The sequence below is a fragment of the Temnothorax longispinosus genome, chromosome 6 (genome assembly GCF_030848805.1).
Source record: "Temnothorax longispinosus isolate EJ_2023e chromosome 6, Tlon_JGU_v1, whole genome shotgun sequence".
NCBI classification, from domain to species: domain Eukaryota; kingdom Metazoa; phylum Arthropoda; class Insecta; order Hymenoptera; family Formicidae; genus Temnothorax; species Temnothorax longispinosus.
This window is the reverse complement of record NC_092363.1, coordinates 10,070,341-10,087,386: the sequence shown is the minus strand read 5'-3', so window position 1 is coordinate 10,087,386 and position 17,046 is coordinate 10,070,341. Positions and strand designations below refer to the sequence as shown.

The 17,046-nt window shown below is 41.6% G+C and overlaps 1 protein-coding gene and 1 long non-coding RNA gene across 2 annotated transcripts; one reads left to right on the top strand and one right to left on the bottom strand.

Annotated features, from left to right (window-relative positions):
* The first annotated feature begins 1,088 nt into the window (after positions 1-1,088).
* Positions 1,089-2,278, top strand: LOC139814771 (uncharacterized). Its single transcript, XR_011732586.1, has 3 exons — positions 1,089-1,307; positions 1,385-1,530; positions 1,645-2,278. It is a non-coding gene; the product is annotated as an uncharacterized lncRNA (long non-coding RNA).
* A 5,412-nt stretch (positions 2,279-7,690) lies between these two features.
* Positions 7,691-16,668, bottom strand: LOC139814907 (uncharacterized). Its single transcript, XM_071781428.1, has 7 exons — positions 16,607-16,668; positions 10,468-10,678; positions 10,195-10,252; positions 9,618-10,031; positions 8,178-8,207; positions 7,970-8,113; positions 7,691-7,867 (listed from the first exon to the last, which is right to left on the bottom strand). Exons 1-7 carry the CDS (start codon positions 16,666-16,668, stop codon positions 7,812-7,814), a joined length of 975 nt encoding a protein of 324 aa, XP_071637529.1. The 3' UTR covers positions 7,691-7,811.
* Between the last annotated feature and the right edge of the window lie 378 nt (positions 16,669-17,046).

Here is a 17,046-nt window from a genome sequence, read left to right as displayed (position 1 = left end):
TTAAAATCGACAATGAAGATGACGTCACGGAAGATGCAGATACCATTGTACCCGAGGAAGGAATTGAAGATAATGAAGAAGAGGATTCGTTCCACTCAGTCGAAAATGAAAATGACGATATAAACGAACCAACTGTGAGTTGCAACATAGATGTCCCACCATTGAATGAGCCGCGACGATCATCACGAAAGCCTAAACCTAAAAACTTCGATGATTTTATATGTCATTCAGCTAGGATAGAAGAAGATACTGATCCGGTTACTGTTAAAGAAGCTATGGAAAGAACGGATTGCGAAAAATGAAAAGCAGCAATGAGTGAAGAGATGGAATCATTAGCAGAAAATGCAACTTGGAAATTGGTTCAACCTCCATCTGATAAAAAATCCATTAAATCAAAATGGATCTTTAAAACCAAGCGAGATGCAGAAGGAAACGTTATACGGTACAAAGCGCGTTTAGTCGCGAAAGGATGTTCTCAACAATACGGTATTGACTACTCTGAAACGTACTCTCCAGTAGTCAGACATACCTCTATACGTTTTCTAATTGCACTTGCTGCTAAATATGGACTTAAAATAGACCAGATGGATGCTGTAACAGCCTTTCTACAGGGTGAGCTGTCAGAAGAAATATATTAGGGATCCTCAAGAGAGGGATCGGACTAAGCGGGTATCGTTTTCTATTGGTCGGCGACCATTAGTTTCAAAACCGGAAACAGAGAGAGAAAGAGCGAGCGAGTAAGAGAGATAGAGCCATACACACACGCGTGCGCGTGACCGTAAATCGCAACGAAACGAGGAGAGCGAGTAAACAGAAAACCGCGTCGTCACGGTATACCCTGTCGTCGTCGCCGTCGTCGTCGTCGTCATCGTTATCGTCGTCGTCGTCGTCGTCGTCGTCGTCGTCGTCGTCGTCGTCGTCGTCGTCAACCTACGACGCAGCGTTCTCCTTTGGCGTCAACGATCGGAGAAGGACGAGGACAAGTTAGTCGTGTAGGTTAGTACGCCAGCGAAACGATAATTAGTTAAAATTAGTTAAGGAACTTTACGGTGCCCTGCCTCGTCTATGAGTGGCTGCGTTCAGCCGATACTCCGCTAGCCTAGCAATCGTGAGCAGTCGCTCGTTTCCTCTCCTTTTAATCCATTGGGTCAAAGGAGAGGAAACGAGTGAAAACGAGCGACTGCTCACGATTGCTAGGCTAGCGGAGTATCGGCTGAACGCACCCATTATTTCACGTGAAACGTTGCTCTGTTTCTGAAGGACTATTAGGTTATTCTCATCTACGCGCCTGACGAAAGAACGGTGGTGTACGATTTAGAAAGCTGCCTGTCATTTTCCACATAACATATATAATTATTTATAAATACGTAAATTTTATTTACAGAAAAAGAAATATGACGGGTTGCAGTGCAGATTACTGTACGAACTGATCGAGCAAAGGCTTCCAAATGTGTAGATTCCCACGAGAAGAGAAAAGAAGAAAAGTATTGTGCAGACTGGGTTCCTGGAGTGAGTTCGACATTGTGTTCAGTAAGTACAAACATAATATATTTATTTGACTAATAAGACTTCTTTTGAAACCAGTATTTAATTTTTCTTCTGCGACCAAGTGTCAGTTTTCTATTTCAAAAAATTTATGTGCAGGTGATGTTCACAACAATTCAGAAGAAATTCAGGAAACTGAAGGAAGTATTGAAGAACTGAAGGAAAAAAAACGCCTTTCGAAGAAACACTTGAACAACGATTTAATAGATTACAAAAATTATATGACAAATTGGAAAAATCTAGGATAGCTTTGAAAAAGAGTCTTATGCAGCCAATAAACGGAATAAAAAATTACAACTTGTATACATGTAAAATTACAATTTGTCATCAATATATATTTTTTACGAATCATTAAATATTTTTTACGAAAGGAACTCTTGCGCACCAATTACCACTGAAAGAATTTGTTTATATTTTATTATTTGTAAATAAACTATAACTGTAAGAATTACTGTACAACATTTTCGGTATTTAAATATGAAATATTTTATTTTTCTCATTGTATAAGAATAATTCACTCATAAAAAAGTCATGTAAGGTTTCATTGTTGACATTTTTCCGCGATGCTGATTGCTTTTTTCGTAAACATCTATCATTACTTATTTTGACAGTTTGTGTATTAATTCGTTAATAGTATAATGTAATAGGAATTGTATAATTAAAGCTAAATAACACGCGCGTAGCGCGTGTCTGTCATGTCTAATTATATAAAATATACACATTTGCATTGAAACACGTTTGAGTTTTGCCGCTGCATATACCACTTCCGGTTTTGAAACAAATGGCGACGGTTAGTCCGATCCCTCTCTAGAGGATCCCTAGTCCCATAATCATTGGTTTGAATTGGTCCGGGAGCCCAGCCAATAGGATTGCACCGATCCATTCGTCGCTGATTTGGAAACCGATTCCTATCAACTTATTCGCTGTTCCAATGATTTGATTCACATAGTCCGCCATTGATTCACAACTTTCCAATTGAGTCGTTATTAATTTTCGCAAGAGACCGATTTTGCGCGTAAGACCCTTGTCCTCGTACAAAGTCTTCAATGTCTTCCACATCGCTCGGCAGCACTTCCCGAATTTTGGATATGCACATAAATCGAAGTATCGATGCACAGGGCTAGTCTGGCTTTTGCTTTTCGCAATTTATTAGCGTCGTTTTCGACACCTTCACCATCAATGATGCACTTTTCAAGCCCGTTTAACTCGAGCACATTCTGCATTGCGAAGGCCCAAGTGTGGTAGTTTTCACTGCCTTTTAGTTTCTCGATGGTTCCCCATAGTTCTCCGCCCGACGCCATTTTTACATGCACAGAACACGTATCTTCAGATGCCGGTTATACTTTTAATTTGCAACTAATGCAAAAAAAAATTCACACGCGATAGGCTAATGCAACAAATGCGAATAGAGAACTATTACTTGACTTTCCCTTGGACTTGATCTTTCGGCCCTGGGCCCATAACCTGTTGAGCAGAGCGAAAGAGAAACGACCACGCAGTTCGACTGTCCAACGGGAAGTGAAACTTTAATCAAGAACATACATAGATGCTCCTATAGGTGGAGCAGATAGGGTGCATGTACATAAAGTGCATAGAGTATATCCAGTGTAGATACAAGTTAGATATATAGTATTAATTTCAACAAGATCAACTGTGCTATCTGGGATAAGTCCAAAAATAATTATATAAATCAAAACTTACATATTTGTGCGTTAAATTTACAGAAGTAAAATACAATTTAAACGGCATTTTCGTTATTCGTTTATGTCGAAGGGCATGTAAGTGGGCAGAGCCGTGCGGTGGTAAAATTTTAACTGACATCAAGAACAGACAAGTAATAAACAAACCAATAACGTCAATATTAAAAGCCAGAGCGTGGAGAGGGAAACAGAGAAGAAGGAGATAGACTTACGTTTCTTTTATGATATGTTCGTAGAGAGCGTTAAGATTCTCCGTGTCCTTTTATAAATTAATGGTGTCGTCAAATTTTTTAATAAAAAACATCTTTGTTAATTCCCTCTTTCTAATCTGTCTCTTCTTATGCATTTATTTCTGGCTTCCCCCAATCGAAATCATACCCACAGGATGTTCGATGTTCACTCACTACAGAATGCTTGCTCGCCGGTTTTCTGATATTGTTCTGGTGTTCTTTGAGACGTGTGCACAAATGTCTTTTTGTCTGCCCAATATACGTAGCATTGCAATCTTTACATTTCTACAAACATATCATAAAAGAAACGTAATTCTATCTCCTTCTTCTCTGTTTCCTTCTCCACGCCCTGGCTTTTAATATTGACGTCGTTGGTTTGTTTATTACTTGTCTGATCTCGTCAGTTAAAATTTTACCACGCACGGCTCTTACATGCCTTTCGACATAAACAAATAACGAAAATGCCGTTTAAATTGTATTTTACTTCTGTAAATTTAACGCACAAATATGTAAGTCTTGATTTATATAATTATTTTTGGACTTATACTTATTGTTGCGTGCCACAATTTTTGATGTTTAGTTTTTAGATTCGGCGTAGTTTGGGCATTATGTCTGACTAACAATATTTATGAGTTTCTATACGCTTGAAAAGGACAGAAATCTGCGGTCAAAACGTAGCGTTTTGTGAACAATAAAATTTGCCAGTTTGGTCGAACATAATTCTTTCGCTAATTATTCAGAAGTATTTCTGAAACGTTTTATCAAAATCATATATCATTGAAAGCTTTCCAAAAGATAACTTGGAAATTAATATTGAAATGTAACATTGAAATCATTCAGAAGGTGAAATCATTCACCCCTATACAGGGTGATCCGGAACAATTTGATATGAGAAAAAGTATCTGAAATATTTCCCATATATTTCTGAAATATTTCAGAGATATTTTCGAAGCATTTCAGACATATTTCTTAGGCATTTCAGAGGTATTTCTTTAAGCATTTCAGAGATATTTCTGAAGCATTTCAGAAATATTAAAAAACATTTATGATATCTCAGCTTGGCGGACATTTTATATATCTGAAACATATCTGAAACATGTATGAAATATTTTTTTGAAAAGTTTCATATTTCATTGACGGCTTTTTGAAGGCTTTCTGAAATATTTCGGTGCTGTGTGGGATGTGTATATATGTATATACCTATATATATTCTCTCTTTGTAATTGGCGCAGTATTAAAAGATTTCACATATTTTTTTTAAATAGATACCACTTGTTATTTAAGGGGTCATGCCTAGTTGGAAGGGCATGATTTTCGGGGATTTTTATAAGAAAGTTAATTTATTTTTTCTTACAACAAAAAGTTGATATCAAAAGTACATATATTGAACAACATTCAGAATTTTTTCGTTGAAAAATATTGCAAATTAAGTTACAGCCACTCCTGATTTTTCAGAGGTGTCGTGCGGTGACCACGATAACTCCAAGCCAAATCATCTGAAATCAAAAAACCAAAAAGATTCTGTTAGTATATGAATATATCTTGTTCGTGAACAAAGAATTTTTAAAAAAAATAGTTTTTGACAAAATGGCGGCCGTTTTAAGGAAAAACGCAATTATTCGGGCTCTTAATTTTTCGTTTTTCTTCAATAAAAAAAAAGTTTTCATTAAAAAAAAACCCCCCTTCGTTCACGAACAAGATATATTCATATACTAACAGAATCTTTTTGGTTTTTTGATTTCAAATGATTTGGCTTGGAGTTATCGTGGTCACCGCACGACACCTCTGAAAAATCAGGAGTGGCCGTAACTTCCTTAATTTACAATATTTTTCAAAGAAAAAAATTCTGAATGTTGTTCAATATATGTACTTTTGATATCAACATTTTGTTGTAAGAAAAAATAAATTGACTTTCTTATAAAAATCCCCGAAAATCATGCACTTCCAACTAGGCATGACTCCTTAAGTTTTTTTGAGGTAGATATCACTTGGATTGAATAAAGTAACAATTTTGTAATATAATAATTTTGTTAAGAAAAATTAAAGCTACTACCACCTAGGTTAGAATAGATTTTATTTATTTTTTAATTTAAAATTAATGATACTACCACTTAGTTTTTTTTTTTTCGAGGTAACAACCACGCGTGTACTTAGCGCCTTTTTTTTACCTGTTTTGAAAAAGGTAATTTGGTACTGATATCATGCATTTTGTAGTGTTACGCATCCTCTTCTAACTAGTCTTATAAAGAGTATATCTTACAAACAGTATGTATGTACAGATTGTAAAGCTAAAGGTGTTACAGATTATTATTTCTAAGAAAATATAAATTTCATAATTTGCTTACCCAAGTAGCACAGCAAGTCACAATAAAGTCAAAATGATGTCAAAATGACTGCAAAATGACGATTTTTGATCATTTTACCATCATTTTGACATAATTTTGATTTTATTGTGACTTGTGACTTTCTGTTCTCCCTGGGTAGTTTTAGAAATAATAGTCTGTAACACCTTTAGTTTTATACCCTGTATATATTTTGCAATATAAGGCATAATCGCATTCTAACGTGATTAATGCTAAAAACGCAACGTGAAAATAACACTTTTCAACTAGTATCAGTTGCCATCGTTTGCGACGTATTGCAGAACCGGCTTAAAGGCAGAACCAATCATATTAAAGAATTATTGAACGCTCACTGATCCTGCTTTGGGAGTTTTCCAGCAAGTGACACAAATCGACACAAGCATCGTTCTATCTTTTTTTTGGCAATGAGTAACAAAGATAAAACGATACTTGTGTCGACTTGTATCACTTGCTGGAAAGCTCCCTTTGTCTGCTGAACGTGCCCAATGTTACCATTTTATAAATATTTTCTGATCAACCAATCAATCCTATGCACCACAAAAGGAAAGGCGCCACAAAGTAAATTGCATTTCACATTTGTTTTTCTTCCACGTGGTAAAAGGCGATTTTTGATGTTATAAAGCAGAGAGACACGGTAGTTGGTCGTTGGTGGTCGTTGGCGGTAGTTACATCAAATCCAACTCGAGATCGAGTGCCATTCGCAAATAAGAAGAAGCAGTGAGACACGTAAAGCAGGACACACACTTTTCGTAGAACGTAACACGTAACAGTAAGGTTTCGACCAATCGCGTTGCTCGATTCGGCCGTCTGTAACCGTAGAAGTAAGAACAACACGATTAGTCAAAACCTTACTGTTACGTTCTACGAAAAGTGTATGTGCCCTGCTTAAGCTATTAATCATAAAAAGCTATTGTATGGACATACATATGTATACAATAGCTTTGTCACGACTTACGTTTTCCTCTGCGTTATTTTTGCTTCCATGACCACGACAAACATCTCGTTTTCTGTCGTCGGATTTGTGCATCAAAGTTATCATCATCGCTCATCTGACCGTTGCTCATCACATCGGCCGCATTCAGGAAACACAACTGTTGAGTGAGCGGTCAGTGATTCTTTAATATGATTGGTTCTTACCTTTGGTTTTTCTCTGGATCTAAGTGTAAGAACCAATCATAATGAGCGCTCACTCAACAGTTGTGTTTCCTGAACGCGATCATCGTTGCTCAACGCAACGTATCGTAGACGCTCGTCGTCGCGCGGTTGCGCTGCCGCGAATGGCCGCGCGTTATCGCGAGGCGAGGTGCGACAACGCGCGCATACGCGCGTACGCACGACGGCGTGCCTATGGATCTAAAATGATATTCTCTGGATCAAAGAAATTATCTCTCTCTATTTATATAACAGTTAAGACAATCATACAATTCCAAAATAACTAATTTGTACCATTTAAATGTTCATTTTTCGTTATTTATTTAGTAAAATAACAATGATTTCTCGCAAAAATGTTTCATTAATAATAATTAGAAAACAAAATAGCGATGCTAAAGCTTTTATTAAAATGAATATTAATACTCTTAAAGTAGTTTCAATAATATATAATGAAACTCTAACTATACATCTTTCATCTTGGACAACAATAGTTGCAATCTGGAAAACACTGCAACAATTTCTATTTTTATTTAAGTACACCATGTGCATGGAGGTTAATTTGACTAGCTAATTGTAACCACCCTCTTATTGCTTCTATTATTCGTACCCAAGAGTTGTGAAATATTAGTAAAATATCTTTTACTGGGCATTACGCGCGATACAGGCATCAAATTCAACATAATTAATTATAAGACATTACTGAACGCATTTTCTATCCATTTCATCTATGCGGATTCCTGACCAGTAGTTAAAAGATGCAGAGCTTTCCGAAGATTCATTACAGAAGTAGCTACATCATCATAATCCAATGCACTGCTTGCTCATTTGATCATTTTTTGAACCTTGCTAATTTGTTCAACCGTCAACTTGGCACCACCTACAAATTGTATTGTGTTCGAAATAAAATGATTATTTCACATTTTTGTGTTCCCAGACTTATTCATTTTATCTCATTTGTAAATATATCAATTTACATTACAGGACTTATTTTCTGTTTTATACTTATCATCTTCTGATTCAAACAACTGCGTTCTTGTAGTTGGCGAATTTACAGGAGCAGACGGAATGTCTAGCAAAGTATTATCCTTAGGACTTCCAGGATTTACACTTGATTCAGGCTCATCTGATGGTCATAAAATGTTCATTAGAATTTGACAAATTTGTGAGGCTAAACACCCAATATTTACAATCGTTGTCATTCGACGCATTAATATTAGGTTGGCAACTAAGTTCCCGCCGTTTTTTTAAATGTTACTAGACACTACAGACGCGCGCTTCGCACGCGCTATTAAGCTTTTACATTACACACATATACAATGACAGCTGCTCATGAAGTAAGCACAGCGAGAGAACCAATCGGCATCGCGGAAAAGAGGGAACTATAAAAGCGATATATTTGAGTACCGACTTTGCACGCCTTTTTTTAGAGAGGAACATTCCGCACGTTATTTGTCTATGTTTTGTTTTTTTCAGATCATTAAAATAGAATGTCAAGTTGAGAAAAATGAGCATTTTCGACACTTCCTTCTTTTTGCTTTTAATCAAGGTTCTAAGGCCGCAAAAGCTGCTCGCGACATTTGTGCTGTGTATGGAGCGGGTGCCATAGCTGAAAGAACCGTTCGTGATTGGTATGCCAAGTTCAAAAATGGAAATTTTAACCTCAAAGGCGCACCTCGTTCTGGCCGTCCAGTTGAGTTCGATGAAGAGCGATTAAACCAACTTTTGCACGAAAATTCGCGTCAAACGACAAGGGAACTGGCAAAGAAAATGAAATGCTCTCACACTGCTATAGAGAAGCATCTTCACTCGATGGGAAAGGTTCAGAAGTGTGGAGCATGGGTTCCGCATGCTTTAAGTGACAATAACAAAAATCAACGAGCCACAATCTCCGCTGGTTTGCTTGCTCGTCACCGCTCAACTCATGGACACAAGCAACGTTTTCTTTACCGAATCGTTACTGGCGACGAAAAATGGTGCCTGTACATCAATATGAAGCAGCGCAAGCAATGGCTTAGCCCCGATAAACGAGCGACACCGCGCTTGAAACAAGAACTTCATCCGCGTAAAACGATGTTGTGCGTATGGTGGGACTGGAAAGGGATTATTCATTACGAATTGCTTGAACGGAACCAAACAGTCAACGCGGAACTCTATGTTCAACAAATGGAACGACTCAACGGCTATTCAAGAGAAAAGACCTAATCGGCAGCATGGAGTTCTTTTGCTGCACGACAACGCCCGTCCTCATATTGGCGATATCGCCAATATGACCAAAGAAGCCATTCAAACGCATGGCTGGGAAGTGCTGCCGCACCCGCCGTACTCTCCCGATTTGGCACCAACGGATTTCCACCTCTTTCGATCTCTTTCAAATGCTATGCGCGGAGTTTCGTTCAATACTGATGCAGAATTGAGAGTGATGAGAATTGAGTTTGGTTGGATGAATTTTTCGAGTCGAGACCGGGTGATTTCTACCAACGAGGAATTGAACATCTTGTTGAACGTTGGGAAGAAGTTGTAAACAACAAGGGAGAATACATTATTGATTAATTAGTTGTTAATTTTTATTGAAAAATAAACTTTTACAAAATTTAAAAAAACGGCGGGAACTTAGTTGCCAACCTAATAAAAACTATCATCATCTGCTTCTTTCATTGGCCCTGGCACCGGAGTTTCTCTATTTGTGAAACAATTGTTGAGATAAACTGCTTTCCATTGAGCGTACTTCCAATTTTGTGCCACTTCCACGCTCAATTCTCCAAACAGCGGCAACACATCGTACAATATCTGAGCGGTATAAAAGCTCTGTAGTACATTCTTGGAAAAATTTGCAGCCCTATCGTTCTTATCGGCATATAAAAAGAGCTTCAGGGCCCAATTTTCTAAATGCGCTTGAGCGGCCACATCGTTAGTAATAGCTTCGTTGTCATGCAGTTCTTTCTTCGTTGCTTCCAACCAGTCCATCAACTTTAATAAAAAATTAGTCTCCGCCGATGTCTTAATGGACAATTTCAATCCAGTTTGAAGAGCATACAGGCGACCTGTTTTTTTGTACGTACATTTTAATTAACTCTTTGTCTCTCTTAGAAATAAAAGACAAGGCATATTGAACTTTTAAATAGAAAATACATTTGTTTTCTTTTCACCGTGTCATTACCGAGATATTTCTACAATCATGATTTAGAATGTATATTATGTACTTACACCAATAACTGACAACGTTATTTCGTTGGTCGTGCTTCGACGCGACTGTTAAATATTTCTGTATTCAATGTGATTTCTGCCCAGTGCTCTGAATGTCAACGTGAAAAAATTCAAGCAAGCGCGGGTAAACGGCGGGAGTAACTATAACTCTCTTAAGTGTAGCTTTAGGCCATAAATAAAATTAAGGGAGATACCTCACTTAAGAGAGTCTGGCTCTCTCAGGCCCTTGATTCTCATACAAGTCTCTTTGGACCTGGGGTTAGAGAAGGTTACTTGGGCTGGTGATGCGAATACATAGCCTCTCCCGGTCAAGTCATACCAACCCTCCTCCTCGAGGTCTCGCTGGAACGCTGTGTAAGGTGTTGCTTCGGTTCGGTGCGGCTTGGTCCCATAGAGCTTGCTCTGGGTCCGACGCCGTCCGACCGGTACGCGCGCTGCAGTAACCAAGTTGGTGGTATGGCGACCTAGGTGCGCCCCGAAGGGTCTGTAGCAATACAGGCCCAAGTACCGATGTCCATGGTGAGTTGTGGGTCCAAGAAAGGGCACGGTTATCTGGGGAACTCTCGGTTGTCAATCCGTTTGCTCCCCTACACGCAGTAAATTTATGGAAGGTCCACGTATGAATGTCAAACCCCCGGGTTCTCGGATGGCCCGGGTACTGCGTGCAAGATGCGCAAGCGATAGTGCCGTTGGTGCGGAGGTACCTGACGGGGTCGTAGCTGGCCCGTCGCGTACTAGGAGTAGAGCCATGTCCGAAATCACAGAAGGGACAGAAGCATATGGCTGTGAGTTTTGTCCAAGGGAGTTCCAGACCATGCGTGGTCTAAGTCTGGATGTTACTAAGGTCCACAGTGGTGGCCAACAGCGCGGTGGATGTCGAGCGCGTAAAAGCACGTTGGTCAGTGTAGGAGGTCAGGCTCATGGCTCGCGCTGAGGCTTCAGCCACCTTAGCCGGGGGGAATTATCTTCATGAATCATCATCTGCAGAATAAGTTCCCCCATAGGAGTCTCGAAGCTATCAAGGGTAAGCGTCGACAAGAGGCTTATCGCGAGATGGTTAGAGTCTTCTGCCAAGAGCTGCAATCGCGAAACGCGGTTGGCATCGATGAGGGCGATAGGGACGGCGCGGCGATGATAGGAGCTGCTGCCGGCCCTGCGACCATAGAGTCTGACATTGTTGATCCAAGCGCACATCAGCCTTCCCCTGAGCAAAGATCTCAGAGGCTGCGGGACATTATCAACCAGCTCACAGAGCAGAGCTCAGCGTTCCGTAGCTATCAGGCTGATACTCTCGTTGGCATCGCGAGAGATGCTCTACTGACGGGGGTGGTCGACGTCCAGGCCATCGAGAGATGGCTGGTCTTGATCTTCCCGCCGTCAGCTGTGCGCCCTCTACAGCGCGCCTCGACGAAGCAGCGCAATCCTTCTAACACAAAAGAGAGTAGGAAGCAGAAAAGAAAGAGAGAATATGCACACGTGCAGACTCTCTATAAGAAGAACCCAAAGGCCTGCCTATCGCTCGTCCTCGGGGGCGACTCGGCACGTGAGCGACCGTCCGCTGTCGAATTCGACGGGTACTGGCGTCCCGTGATGGAGACGTCCAGTGACACGGATGGAGACATGACAGCCTTGCGCGAGTCGTACGGGGTGGCGGGGCAGGTAGCGCGTACTAGCCGGAGCCGTCCACCGACAGCCAGAGGGATTCATCTCGAAGGCCTAGGTGAGGGCGCCGCCACTGGCCCACCTCGGGTGGCGGATAAGGCCTCGCTCTGGGATCCTATAAAACCTATCAAGGTTTGAAGAATTTCGATCAAGACTGGTACGGCGCCCGGATTAGACCAGATTACGCCGAGGATGTGGAACGTTGTTCCTCTTGTTCTCCGTGCGCTTCTGTTCAATCTGCTGCTCCTGGCAAGAACGGTACCCTCGTCGATCGCCACAACTAGAACTGTATTTCTGGAGAAGGGAGGGATGTCCGACCGGCCATCACCGGCGGAATACCGACCTCTCAGCATAGGATTAGTAGTGGTGAGACTTCCACAAAATTCTTGCCAAACGTTTAGCGGCCCTGGACGTGTTCGACACTCGCCAAAGAAGTTTCCGGCCGGTGGATGGGGTGTGTGAGAACGTCACAGTCCTGTTCGCCGTGCTCGGTGATGCCCGGAGGCGGTGTCGGACATTACATCTGGCGTGCGTTGACCTGTCGAAGGCATTTGACACGGTCTCGCACCCAGCTATACATAAGACTCTCGCAGAACTGGAGCTCCCTTGGGAGTTTAGAGAGTATACATCAGGGCCGTCTATTCGGATGCGCAAACGGTGATAGGATCCGTCACCGGTAATGTATCGGCCATCAAGATCGGCCGTGGCGTAAGACAGGGTGATCCGTTATCGCCGCTACTGTTCAATCTGGTCGTGGATAAAGCACTAGCAATTCTCTCGGAGGATGTTGGCTATCAGTTAGGAGACGAACTGATCAGCGTCTTAGGCTACGCAGACGACATTGTGCTTCTTGCCTCTATCAGGTCCGGTCTGCAGGAGAACTTGACAGGACTTCAGGCTGCTTTTGCGCGCAATGGACTAACAATCAACGCAAAGAATACGGGGGTGCTGTCCATGGTGGCGTCCGGTAGAGACAAAAAGGTGAAAATTGACACAACACCTTACTTCACCGTGAGGGGAGCGCTGATTCCGCAAAGATCCCCTGTCGATATTTAGGCGTACCTGGGCTGCATGTATGAAGGTGCTAGGGAATTCGCTAATAATCCGCCCCTAGCTCATTCCATCGAGCTACTCACTAAGGCGCCTTTGAAGCTGCAACAGCGACTGAGGCTTTTGCGTGACTTTCTCCTGCCACGTTATTATCACCGCTGGATAGTGGTTGCGATTTCCCCATGATGTTCCTGCTGGATACTTTCATGCGCCGATACAAAGTGGCGGGCTTGGTTTGCCTTTACTCAAGACTCTAATCCCTATTCTGAAGTTTGACCGACTACAGCGGTTGTGTCGCAGCACTCTGCCCGCGGCGCGCGCCGCCGCCGAAACCAAATTTGTGGCTAGGCGGCTGGTTTGGTGTGAGAACCAAATGCGCATCCGGGGCAACAGGGTACTTACGACCGCTGAGCTTAGACAACAGTGTGCAGCCTGGTTGCGCGAGTCGTGTGATGGGAACGGGCTCAAAGAGGCGGAAACGTCGAAGCTGAGTTCACACTGGGTGTCGGCGGGAGCCGACCTCATTCCCGGAGCCGACTACGTGCACTATCATCACATACGGGCCAACTGTATTCCGTCTAGAGCGAGAGTCTCCCGAGGTCGTGATGGGCGCGAGGTTCGCTGTCGTGCTGGTTGTCCCGATATCGAGACGCCGGCGCACTGGAATCCTACGAAGGAATCCTACGGCATAACGACCTTTGTCGTCGAGTCGGTGGCTTCTTTCAGCAGAAGGGATGGCATGTCGATGCGGAGTTAGCCTATTCGACCTCTGCCGGCCTGAGGCGGCCCGACCTGACCATTGCTAATGGTGATAAGGCAGTGGTCGTAGACGCGCAAGTAGTATCCAGTGAAACTGCGTTAGAGGTGTCATATGAGCGCAAGGTGGAGAAGTACCGATCCTGTAATGATCTAGTGGACCGGGTGGCGGAGCGCACAGGAGTGCCGCGTGAGTCCGTTTCACCGCCATTACGATCTCATGGCGAGGTGTCTGGAGCCCTAGGAGCGAGGGTGAGCTGCGTAGTCTGGGCCTAACACCTGCCCAACTGCGTACGCTTACGACTCGTGTCCTCTGGGGCTCATGGCTTAATTGGAAGAGATTTAACGGAATAACAACCCGTTATGTGCCGGGGCAGAACGTAACCGCGATTAGTGGTGCACGTTGGGGTGGCACGTAGAGTTGGGTGCCTCCGCATCAGCGGACGAGTGAGAATGTGAGTGTGCATGATTAGTAGAGTGAGAGCTGCTAGACAGCTCCTTTCAAGCACTTCCAGGGTGTTAGCTGCGAACACCGACAGTAAACCACCTTGCAATATCGTTAAAGGTTCAGAGTGACCGTGCATTATTGCGGTCGTTTTGCCTTAAACAAAACAAATAGCAAAATGCCTCGTTATCTAATTAGTGACGCGCATGAATGGATTAACGAGATTCCCACTGTCTCTATCTACTATCTAGCGAAACCACTGCCAAGGGAACGGGCTTGGAAAAATTAGCGGGAAAAGAAGACCCTGTTGAGCTTGACTCTAGTCTGGCACTGTAACAGTAGCTATGAATTCATACGACTATAAAAATAAGATGGAGCTATTACTGTCAGATGTTAACACATATACCAGGATCAAAAAGGACCCTATCCTTTCCCTTACACGGAATGTGAGAGCATTGCTTACTAGATGGAAGAATCGAAAATTTATTTCGCCCGCTACTTATAAGTTCCTTTATTGCAGTGACGGAGTTCTTCCGAGAGCCTATGGACTTCCGAAAATTCACAAACAAAATCACCCTTTAAGATAGTTTCGTCCATTGATGGACCTCTACATAATTTAGCTAGGTTTTTACATAATATAATTTCTACCAGCATCCCTAAAGCTAATAGCCATATTAAAGACAGTTTTTAATTGGTTAATAACTTAAATAGTTTACGTCTAGAAGATGATTACATTTTGATCTCTCTGGATGTTGTCTCTTTACCAATGTTCCTACCGATCTTGCTATAGACAGCATTGTAACAGGTGGGAGCATATCGCGGAGAAGTGCGATATTTCCAGAGACGAATTCATCCTCGCGGTACGACTTATTCTCGACTCTACTTATTTTAGATTCAACAATAATGTATACAAACAGAATTTCGGATCTCCCATGGGTTCTCCACTGTCTCCTGATTCGCGGATTTAGTCTTACGGGACATGGAGACGAGGGCAATAGGAATTCTTAAATTCAAGATACCATTTTTCTTCAGATACGTGGACGATATTGCGATGGCCATACCTTGTGATATGGCTGATTTTGTTCTACAAACTTTTAATTCTTTCCATCCACGGTTACAATTACCATAGAGGTCGGTGACAGGAAACTTCATTTTTTAGATACCACCATTATCAACAATAATGGTATTATTGAATTTGATTGGTATCATAAACCAACCATTTCTGGCAGATATCTGAATTATTTTTCTTGTCACCCCCCTTCTCAAAAGCGTGGCACCATCATAGGACTTATTGACCGAGCCTTTTTACTTTCGCATCCGAAGTTCCACGAAAAAAATCTTGGACTTATTGTTAATATCCTTCTGAACAATGATTACCCTCTGGATCTTATTTTTAACACCATCCACGAACGTGTCTTAAAAATCTCTTTTTTAAGAAAACAAAAAAGCAAAATCTTGACGATACTGATGACGATAGGAAATGGTTTACGGTTCCTTTCTTTCCGTCCATTTCCGTTAAATTTAAAGATGTTTTTAGAGGTTCAGACACTCATTTAGCTTATTACAGTGTCAATAAACTAAACAAACTGATCAAAGTTCAGAAGGATACTTTACCGAAGTTCGCCAAGAGCAATGTAGTTTATAAGATTTCGTGTCGTGACTGCGATGCTTCTTACGTAGGGCAGACTGGCAGACAGTTAAAGACCAGAATATCGGAGCATCGCAGTCACATCAACAGAAACAGTTCTGCGCATTCCGTGATCACCAATCACAGAATTCACGAAGGCCATGATTTTAATTGAAACAACGTCGAGATTTTGGACTGCGAGAGATTTTATTATAAGCGTCTCATCTCGGAGGTCCTACATATTCAACAACAGCGCCACGGTCTGAACCTCCAATCAGACACCAAGTTTTTACATCACGAGTATCTACCCATCATAAACAATATTTAATTTCTGGTTTGCCCTCTCTCCACACTAATTCGTAACAACGGTTCCGACCTACACACTTGTTCGCCACGTTCTCACTTCTGTTTCAACCGCCACACATGCGATGGCTACACGTTCATTTTGTAACATTCGATGCGTTTCGACCACGGTTTTTCTCGATCTATACAAGATGTGTACCTTAATGTAACTACGATACTACCATTATTACGATTTTCTGTATTTTTGACTTCTGCAAATCTTGAGGTGAGTTCACTCCCCCGGTTTTACCATGTTTTCGCTTTAAATTAATGCGTTTTTTACAGTGGTTATGTCCACAGAGGTGTGCTTCCCAGCTCGCTCTTGACAACTCCTTGGGAAGGGAGCTTCTTGCCCCGAGGTTTGCAAAGATCTTCTTAATAAACGCTGAAGATGGCTCGATGTAGAGCCGAAACGTTCGTTAAACTAACATTGTTTTAAATTATTTATTTTTATTGCGCACCACGTCCCGCGCTTAACTCGCATTAGCCGTTTCCTTTTTGTTTTGACCTTTCACGAGTCTAATCATTTTAATTTCTGTATAGATTTCAGAGGATTCAGAACTTGTGGCAAATCGGGTTCTGCTAGTGCCATTGGAATAAGAAATATCATCATCAAAGACACACCGTTAAGAAATTATCTTCTCTCGATAGACCGCTTCTCGGATATATCCACACTAATATATCTCAATGCACAAAGAATGAATTATATTGGTCTATATATCAGTCGACTTCTTAACAACACTCAACGGCAAGACGATTTCTTATCGTCAAAATAGGTTATAATAATAATGATCGATAGACCGCTTCTCGGATATATCTACACTAATATATTTAAATGCACGAAGAATGAATTATATTGGCCTGTATTATTAGTCGACTTCTTAACACAACACTCAACGCAAGACGATTTTTTAGGTTTTTTCATTTGCTTTCCTCAGTTGAGGAAATTTTAACACAACACTTAACGGCA